The sequence below is a fragment of the Dendrobates tinctorius genome, unplaced genomic scaffold (genome assembly GCF_039654945.1).
Source record: "Dendrobates tinctorius isolate UK_male_01 unplaced genomic scaffold, ASM3965494v1 ptg000396l, whole genome shotgun sequence".
NCBI classification, from domain to species: Eukaryota; Metazoa; Chordata; class Amphibia; order Anura; family Dendrobatidae; genus Dendrobates; species Dendrobates tinctorius.
The window spans coordinates 1,192,501-1,202,539 of NW_027362062.1; the positions used below are offsets into that span (position 1 = coordinate 1,192,501).

General features: G+C 49.4%; 1 protein-coding gene across 2 annotated transcripts in view; it reads left to right on the plus strand.

Annotated features, from left to right (window-relative positions):
- The window catches only part of BTF3L4 (basic transcription factor 3 like 4), a 20,801-nt gene extending 16,557 nt beyond the window's left edge, over positions 1–4,244 (plus strand). For both annotated transcript variants that reach the window (XM_073563603.1, XM_073563604.1), the window contains exons 5-6: positions 946–1,005; positions 3,837–4,244. In XM_073563603.1, the coding sequence (XP_073419704.1) occupies positions 946–1,005; positions 3,837–3,883 (107 nt within the window). In that variant the 3' untranslated portion in view covers positions 3,884–4,244. The remainder of the gene's footprint in view (positions 1–945; positions 1,006–3,836) is intronic.
- The last annotated feature ends 5,795 nt before the right edge of the window (positions 4,245–10,039 follow it).

A 10,039-nucleotide genomic window follows, 5' to 3' on the forward strand; every position in this document is an offset into this window, starting at 1 on the left:
GGGATTTTCTCTGGAGCGCGCACCGCTCCTCTGGGTTCTGGGGGTGTGTGCACCTGAAGATTGACAGCTCGAATCAGCAGCATGGTCTTGCCTTTGGGCCGAACTGAGCCCTCTCCCAGGCTATTCGCAAAGGCAGCTTTACCTCTGGAGTATGGGAGCAGCGCAGAGGGACTGAAGATGGTTGTATTTCAGGAATTCAGGCAGACAGCTGCTTCTAAAGGCCGGGATCACACATGCGAGGAATACGGCAGAGTCACACGTGTTAATACCCGGCACTCAGGAGCGGAGCCTGCGGCTGCATGTATTGCTGTTGCCAAGTACCGGCGGCAGTGCCAGGTATTAAAATGCGAGACTCGGCCGCATTCCTCGCATGTGTGATCCCGGCCTAAGAGCCACTAGCAGGATGTAAAGCTTGGAGCCTGCAAGTGGTGTCTGGGTAATAGGCCACTCAGACTACAGGGTGGCTGTTATCCTAAGCAATGTGCAGTGTGCTATGAAGTTAAAGATTCCTCTGTTTTGGAGGAGAAAACTCTAAAGCAACTGTTAAGTAATCAGTAACTTGTTCTTGTGAAATGTAAGCCCTCTTTATTAGGTGGCTATGATCACCTGGCTGATCTCGTACACCGCTTGTCTGACTCGTTTCTAAATCTGTCCAGAACTCTGTCTGTGCTGTAAATACATATATAAATATAGCCAACAGCTGCTGCAGACCTCCATGCTGCCTGCAATGACACCAGGGTAGCGGCAAATGCAGATCGAATGCTCGCTAGCATCAGACAATTTCATTACATGTCCATGAATTAATCATCACGCTGTACTAAGGCGGCCTCCACTTGCATTTCCAATTTTGCCTGTTTTTTTTTTGTTTGCCTCCTCAAGATTTCAGTAAGACTCTTTACAAGGTGATTGTAGCTGATTATTCGTGTCTCTTTAATTATTTTATAGTATTGGATTGTAAGGCACCTAAACCCGAGGACATAGAAGAGGAGGATGACGATGTCCCGGGTAAGTAACATTTTGTCTAAAGCTCGATGGAAATAGTGGTTCATGACATAAAGCACCGGATTCACACATCCGCCTCTGATCTGTGCGTCAGTCCCCTTAAGACCCAATTATAGATACTTGTGCACATTACATTCTGTGATAAATTTTCATGATTTTAAGGTAAGTTTATAGTAAAAATCTCTTTCAAGATACAATGGTAGTAAAATGTGACTGAAAAAAGTCTCAGGATTTCTGCTATTGCACAGCTTGAAAACTAGTCATTATACTTGTTCCCAAATGACTCATACAACTTTCAGTTTGTATTGGATTGATAAAAGCTTATTCTGCGTCTATTTTTTTTTTTTTTCTGTATACGCTGTGGTAAATTCAGTTCCCAAGCCCCCAGTACCTGGGATTTAACATGTGTTCACTCCTCTGTTCCCAGTCCCTCTTAGGGTACGTGCACACGCTGCGGATTCCGCTGCGTTTCCGCAGCGGTTTTGGCCGCTGCGGACCCGCAGCAGCTTTAGCTGCGGTGTACAGTACCATTCAAATGAATGGGAACGAAAAACCGCTGTGCCGACGCTGCGGAAAAATCCGCGCGGATTTGCTGCGGTTTTGAATCCGCAGAAAGAATTGCATGTCAATTCTTTCTGCGGAAACCGCTGCGGGTTCCGATCTCCACCATTGTGGAGATAGTGAATCCGCAGGACCAAACCGCAGGCAAAACCGCAGATAATCCGCAGGTCTTTTGACCTGCGGATTATCTGCGGTTTTTGCAAAATCCGTGCGGATTCCGCAGCGTGTGCACACACCCTTAGGGTCCCGTTACACATAGCGACGCTCCAGCGATTCCCGACAACGATACGACTTGGTAAGGATCGCTGGTACGTCGCTACATGGTCAATGGTAAGCTGTCAAACAGGCAGATCTACTCAACGATGCAGCAACGATACGGCGATCCGCATAATGACCTTGGCATTCGTTGGGACCTTGTCACACAGCAGCTATTCTGACGACTCAGACCTCGACAGGCGTGCTTCAACGAGGTGGCTCGTAGTTATGGCGTCAAACACAGCGATGCATGCTGGCCAGCGGGACACCGACGATCAAAAAATGGTCTAGGACATTCCAGCACGATCAGTGACATCGCAGCGGGGGGCCGGTCGCCGCTATGTGTCACACGTAGCAAGGTTGCTGTTGCGTCACAAAACCTGTGACGTTTCAGCGATCTCGCTATGTGTGACGGGGCCTTTAAAGCCTCCCTGTCCCGCCTGTTTTCCTTCTCCCCTCCTGGCTCCTCTGGTTTCCCCCTCCCTCTTAGGCTGTGTGCCCACGTAGCTATTTTTAAGCGTTTTTGCCGCGATTTTCGGCGCAAAAACGCTGCGAAAACGTTTAAAAATCATGTACAGAACGCCCGCCCCCCCCCATGCATTCCTATGGCATTCCGCACATGCTGTGCTAATGCTGCGCTTTTTTCCGCGGCGGAATCGCATCATGGAAAAAATCGCAGCATGCTCATTCTTTTGTGCGGAATCGCAGAGAATTGCCGCGATTCCGCACCCATAGGAATGCATGAGTCGCTTACTTCCCGCATGTGGCTATGCCCACCATGCGGAAAGTTAAGCGTCTCGTGCGGTTGGTACCCACGGTGTGGAGGAGAGGAGACTGTCCTCCAGGCCCTGGGTACAATACCCCTGTAAAAAAAAAAAATAAAAAATAAAAAAATCAGGGTATATTTACCTTCTGGCGTCCCGCACTGCATTCCCGGCCTAAGCGTTCCCAGTAATGCCTTGCGGCAAGGCCCTGTAATGACGTAGTCTCGCGTGACTCTAGCGGTCTCGCGAGATCGCTATAGCAAAGCGAGACTACATCATCACAGGTCTCGCAAGGCATTACTGGGAACGCTTAGGCCGGGAATGCAGCGCGGGACGCCGGAAGGTAAATGTACCCCGATTTTTTTTTTTTAATTTTTTTTATTTTTTTTTGCATTTTAACATTTTTTCTTTTACTATTGATGCCGCATAGGCTGCCTCAATAGTAAAAACCTGGTCACACTTGTCAAACACTATGTTTGACGAGTGTGACCAACCTGTCAATCACTTTCCAAGCGATGCTTCAAATCGCTTGGAAAGTGCTTGAATATCGCACGCGAAAATCGCGATCATAATCGCGGAAAAAAACGCGCGATTTCTGGGAAGGAGTCCGGTTTTTAGTGAGCGTTTTAAAACACTACGTGGGCACATATCCTTATTGTGCATTTCTAAAGACCTGTGGTTTTGCAGATCAAAGGTTTCCCACTGCAAAATTAAGTGACTACAGGTGAAACAATCACAAAACATCAGTGGTTAATTGCTTCTCTGTTTTGTCCTCACATTAATGGGGGTTATCCAGGACTAGTTTTCTTTGGCACCTATTTAAAAAAAAAAAAAAAAAAAAAAATAGTTGGCGCCTGCCTGTTGTACTTAGTGCCAGCTCAGAGTGATCACTGACTGCTCCTGCTGTTGATTTCAGTTTCTCCATGTTCATAGAGCAACTCTTCAAGGTACTCAGTCATCAGGGCGTTACTGCCAATGTCTTGTTGATTGACAGCTGGCTCCCCACAGTTATGCAGCATGGAGCCAGGTCTCAATCAGCATGACATCGGCAGTGAAGCCTCATCAGAGAGGAAGAGAAACAGCTGCTCTGACGTGATTTCAGTGGAAGCAGCGGTAAGAGCAGTCTGTGACCTCTGCGTTGGGCAGAACAGACAGGTAGTTAAGTACCTGTTCAATGATTCTTTTTTTTTTTTTTGCCCCGCCCCATTAACTTTTTTTTTTTTTTTTTTTTTTTTTTTACTTTTCTCTTTACAGAACTTGTAGAGAATTTTGACGAAGCATCAAAAAATGAAGCAAATTGAGAAACTTGTTGCAAACTTTTGGAAGATAACATGGACTTGATTTCAACAAAAAATCGTAAAAGAAAAAAAAAAAATCGGCTGTGTGGTTCCAAAGTTTTCCCATGAAACATCATGTGTTAATAGTTCCATAATATAAATATTTTGTATTTTAACAATGCTACTGCAGCATTTTTCTTGCTGTTTATTTTGCGTTTTGCACTTTTTCCTCCCAGGACTTGCATTTTTTTTGGAGAGACAGAAAAAAAAAGAAAAATAAACGCAACGTTTGGTGTCTGCCCTGCAGTGCCCTTCAGTGAGCAGAAAGCTCCAGTAACGTCTTGTCCTCCGTCTCCCCTCAGTAGAAATAAAACACTTGTTTCAATGTTTTATTTTATTTTTTTCCCCAAAATTATGCAAAGGGTGTAAGGAGACAAATCTGGGACTGGTAAAATGCCTTTCTTAAAGGGGATGTGCATGGTTAAGAAAAAGGGTCTGCCACTATACCGAGGGCTGTGACTGGTATTGCAGCTGATTTTCAGTTACATGAATGAATTTTAATACCTGATGGCGTATGCACAATTGTGGTGAACTATTGAGGATGGGTAGCTGGCATACTGCTTAATTTGCAGCATGAATATGTATTTGCAGTGTTGTGTTGCTAAAAGTAAGAGCTCTTTTTATTTTTATTTTTTAAATTTTAAGGGACTGTTGGCACAGAAGGCCTGTACTTGGTTCGAGCAGTCATTCTGTGCTGTCAGACTTCCTTTAAGGAAAGAGAAATGTGGGAGCGTTGAGGCTCTATTCACACACAGCAGGACTGTTGCAGAAATTTCTAGGCCTGTGCCATTCATAGGGCTTGCATAATCCTTGCACACGCTGCTGAACCGACATAATTCATATGTATGGAACTGCTCAACCATAGAAATTTCTGCAGCCATTTGCATGTTAATACTTTTTCCAGTAGTCGCCCAACTTTTCCAGGAAACAAAAAAGGCAAAATTTAAACTTTGTTCAACAGAATTTGTAAGTCTCGTTTAGGCGAATCTATTTTCAGTCTGCTTACGCAGTGGACCAATTGTGGCCGATGTGTTTATGCAGATGGTAGTTTTGTTTTCCATCAGAAGTCCTCGCAGGACGTATTGCATCAGGCTGAGTAAAAAAAAAAAAAAGCTGCAGATGCCGGCAATATGATGCGGTTGTAAGGTCTCTCGTCCAACAGGCACAGTTTACACACACGGTCCTGCAAATTCATTCACACCAGCTCTACTTATGGGTGATGTTACTTTATGAGAAATTAAATAATCAGACTTTGACCTGGATTGGTTACTCAGAGGTGGAAAAGTATAAAAAGATGTAAAGGAATATTTGCATCATTTAATGATGGCTGGGGGTCTGCCCTCTGGGAAGGGGCTGCATTTTTGGCCGCTTGTTATATCGTGTGCTTAGCTGTAATTTCCTGCACTGGTTTTCAGCACTGTGGCACCTTGGCTCTCAGGGGGGATCCCAAAGGCCCTCCCCAGTGATTAAGTGATGGTATATGATAGCAAAATGGAGCAACAGCTGCAGTGCTGCTTCATTGACCGTCTATATGGCTAAAGTAGCAGAGCGCCGCAGTCCGCTGTATTGTGGAGCGACTGTTGTAAAATGTATGGCTTCTAACACGGTCGGGTGTGTATAAGATGGCATAAGCTTGTGCTGATCATGTTCTGGTTACACAATGGGAAGTGGTTTCCATGTTAATTATACCTTGTCTTCTATAATAAACACATGCTGCTATAATGTGGTCTATGATTTTAAAACCGCTTGATGTGAAGCAAAATGCTCAGAAGGTTCACTGGCGCCTCCAGGAATAAGGTGGGAGAAGCTTGGGTTGCATGTTACATCCACTTTAGCTATGGTGACCATCGCTCTGTGACTGGGAAAATAGAACGTCTGATCTGTAAGCCATCTATTTGGATGGTGAAAGACACTTCACATTGTGAATATAGACATATTTCTCGTTCGCCTTATTGGGGGACACAGAGACCATGGGTGTATGCTGCTGCCACTAGGAGGCTGACACTATGCACAAAAAAGGTTAGCTCCTCCTCCGCAGTGTACACCCCACCGACCGGCAGGGAATTCCTCAGTTTAGCTTAGTGTCAGTAGGAGGTGGACACGGGTCTTTCATTAGACCCATATCTACCTCGTCGTGCGTCGTTCCTTTACAGGTTCTACGGAGGGATACAGAGTGAAAAGTCACATCTGTACTCCCACATGGAGTCTGCGAGTACGGCGTGTACTGCCACCCCGTATCCTTGCAGTTCTCCGCGGCAGGACCAGCCAGACGGACGCCGACACCAAGACGTGCCAGCGACTCCAGGGGTCCTTGTCGCCAGTCTCCCTCCCACTCGCCTACCAGAGCCTGTCGGTTGGATGAGACGCAGGAGTTCTTCAGTCCCAGGTAACGGATGGGTGAGTATGGATTTTTTATTTTCCTGGCTGCCCATTCCCGACGGACGGGGTGCGCCTCTTCAATGGCACAGGGAGCGGGCGCTGCAGTCGCCCTACGCCCATAGGCACACCATGCTCCATATTGCTGGCCCCCGCGTTCCCCCCCCTTCCCTCCCCCCTTTCTGGGGACAGGGAGTACAGGGCCTCTTCCTCTCCTTCTTCCCTTGGACGCGGCTTCCGGCGGCGGCGGCGGCGTCCTTTTTCCGACCTCCGCGCCGACCCCCTGCTGACAGGCGGCTGCCGCAACTAATTTAGGCCCCGGCTTTAGTTCGGGCCTACCGCAGCGTCGCGGCCACGCCCCCCGCCCCTTTCTTCTAAGCGGGCTTCTCTCCTGCTCTTCCCAGGCCCTCCCACCGCCTGTCCTTCACCTGCCCAGCCTATTGGCCAGAGGGCAGAGAGGGTGAACCCCCCCACGCCTGGCTGGGCCTCCTCTCTATCTCAATCAGTGGCAGACCTCACCAAGGTCTCAGTCCCTGGTGACCGTTCTGGATACGTTGCCCCTGGTCTCTTCGGCAGGGCCAAGCAGGTCCCAAGTTATTCCATCTGAGTCAGCCAGCGTTAGTCGCAAAAGACCCAGCCGGAATCGTCTCCTCGCCCCATCTCACCGCATAGCCCTTCTCAGCAGCCTCCCACTCGGGCCTCCTCTCCCGAGTCAGGTGAAGCGCTTTCGGACAGGTCATCTGAGGGGATTTTAGAGCTGGATTCAGACCAGGATGCAAACATGAAGTTCACAGTGCAGAACCTCATTGCAGCGATCCATCATACCATCGATATTGCTGACTCCCCTGCGAAATCCTCAGATCAGGAGGTTTCGTTCAGACGGGCAGAAACTCCCTCCAGGGTATTTCCTTTCCATTCCGAGTTTGGAAAGATTTTTACCAGGGAAAGAGAGGATCCGACCAGACGCTTTCAAAGAGGAAAGCGTCTCGGTGTACTCTATCCATTCGCTAAGGAGCTCACGGACAACTGGTCTGCTTCTCCCTCGGTGGATCCGCCTGTGTCCAGGCTTTCCAATAATACGGTTCTCCCGCTTTCAGGTGTGGCGTCCCTAAAGGATTCTAATGACAGGATTATAGAATCCCTGGCGAAGTCTGCCTTCGAAGCGGCTTCAGCGGCGGTATGTCCAAGCTTGGCTTCTTCCTGGGCAGCAAAGGCCATAGCCACGTGGGCAGACTACCTTCGTCAGGGCATCTTGGATAAAGCGCAACCGGAGCGTTTGGCCGATCTCGCCAATCAGATCTTCCATGCGGGGGTCTATCTTCTTTCTGCTTCCTTGGATGCCGCATCCTGCGCAGTTCAGGCATCAAGCAACGTAGTTGCAATTCGACGTACAATTTGGCTAAAGGCCTGGCAAGCGGACTTGTCTTCTAAAAAGTCCCTCACTAACCTGCCTTTTCAGGGGGTGCGCCTCTTTGGGTCCCAATCGGACCAGATTATTAAGGACGCCTCCGGAGGCACGAGTTCACTCCTCCCTCAGTCCAAGCCTCGCAGTCCTCCACTAAGGCGTCAGTTTCGACCCTTTCGGGCTTTCCGCCGTTTCAATACGGCAGACAACTCCAGCCAACAGAGACCGCAGGCTCGCCAGGATAGAAAGTTTCCTTCAGACCCACTCCTTCCTGGTGATCCCACTCTTCCCAGGGCAGACTGTCCAGATCTAGATATGGACGGTCTACTTCAGCATGACTATCGTCGGGCACTCGAGGGGTCCTTCCAATTGGGAGATCGGCTTCCTTCAGGGACGTTTGGCTGGCCTCCGTAGAGGAAGCTTGGGTCAGGGAGGTCGTATCCTCAGGATACAAGATAGAGTTCGTCTCTCTTCCACGGGATCGTTTCTTCGAATCCCAGCCTCCAAAAGATCCAGCCTTGATCTCGGGGTTCTCTACGGCTATCGCCTCTCTCCTCAGTTCCGGGGTGATTGTGCCCTTTCCCGAATCGGAGCGCTTCACAAGGTTCTATTCGAACCTGTTTGTAGTGCCGGAAGAAGAAGAAGAAAAAAAAAAAAAAAAAAAAAGGCGCAGCTCGACCCATCTTGGTTCTCAAGCCGCTCAACAAGAGGGTCCACCTTTGCCACTTCCGCATGGAGTCGCTTCGCTCGGTCATCGCTTCCATGGAGGAGCAGGAATTCATGTGCTCAATAGACATCCAAGATGCCTATTTACATGTTCCAATTTTCTCCGGACATCAGAAGTTACTGCGTCTCGCGATTCGGCAGCACCACTACCAGTTCGTCGCACTGCCCTTCGGTCTTGCCACCGCTCCCAGAGTCTTCACTAAGATCATGGCTGCGTTGTTGGCTTCATTGAAGGTCAGAGGTCTCGTTCTTTTCCCGTACTTCGACGATATTCTGATCAAAGCTCCCTCATTTCAACAGGCTCACCAAAGTTTGTCAATCGTCCTGGACACTCTTTCCAATTTCGGGTGGATCATCAACAGGAAAAAGTCCTCTCTGATTCCTACCCAACCTCTGGTCTTTCTAGGCGGCCTACGGTTCGACACTCGTCGGTCAAGGGTCTTTCTCCCACAAGAGAAGATTCTCTCCCTGCAGCAGGAAGTACGATCGCTGCAGATCACACTACTCCCGTCCCTCCGTAAAGCCATGAGGGTCCTGGGAAAGATGGTGGCGGCGATAGAGGCAGTTCCCTTTGTCCAATTTCACGCCAGACCTCTCCCGCAGGCCATTCTGTCGAGGTGTAACAGATCGCCTCTGTCCCTGGATTGCCCTGTTCATCTTTCATACCGGATCAAGCGGTCCCTCAACTGGTGGTTGACGTCGCCTCTCATTCTATCGGGTCGTTCCTTTCTTCCCATTCACTGGCAGATAGTAACAGCAGATGCCAGTCTCCTCGGCTGGGGGGCAGTGTTCCGCAACCACACGGTTCAGGGCCGATGGTCGGATCGGGATTCAGCTCTGCCGATCAACGTCCTAGAGATTCGAGCGATCCATCTGGCTCTCGTTCACTGGGAGAAACTCCTCAAGGGACTGCCTGTCCGGATTCAGACAGACAATGACACAGAGTGTCTCAGCTCTGGCGGAGGTGTCCAAGATTCTTGTTTGGGCGGAGATCTCCGTTCCGACAATCTCCGCGGTACACATTCCCGGCGTAGACAACTGGGCCGCCGATTTTCTCAGCCGGGAGGGCCTCGCGGCGGGGGAGTGGTCCCTACATCCGGAGGTGTTTCTTCTGCTCTTCCGTCGGTGGGGCACCCCGGACGTAGACCTCCTGGCGTCTCGCCTCAACAGGAAAGTCCCACAGTTTGTTTCCAGGTCTCGAGACACTCTGGCAGTGGGCGCCGACACTCTGGCCGTTCCTTGGTCGCAGTTCGAACTCCCCTACCTGTTCCCTCCCCTGCCTCTTCTGCCCAAGCTGTTGAAGAAGATCAAGGCAGAAGGAATTCCAGTCATTCTCCTTGCCCCGAATTGGCCCAGAAGGTCTTGGTTCGCGGACATTGTCAACCTTCTCGCGGACGCCCCCTGGAAGCTTCCAGACAGAACAGATCTGCTGTCTCAAGGTCCGATTTGCCACCCCAATTCTCGGCCGCTCATTTTAACGGCGTTGCTGTTGAGACCGAGGTTTTGAAACAAGCAGGATTTTCCAACCAAGTAATTCAGGCCATGATCCGAGCCAGAAAGCCATCTTCTTCCAAGATCTACTACCGTACTTGGAAGGCCTATTTCACTTGGTG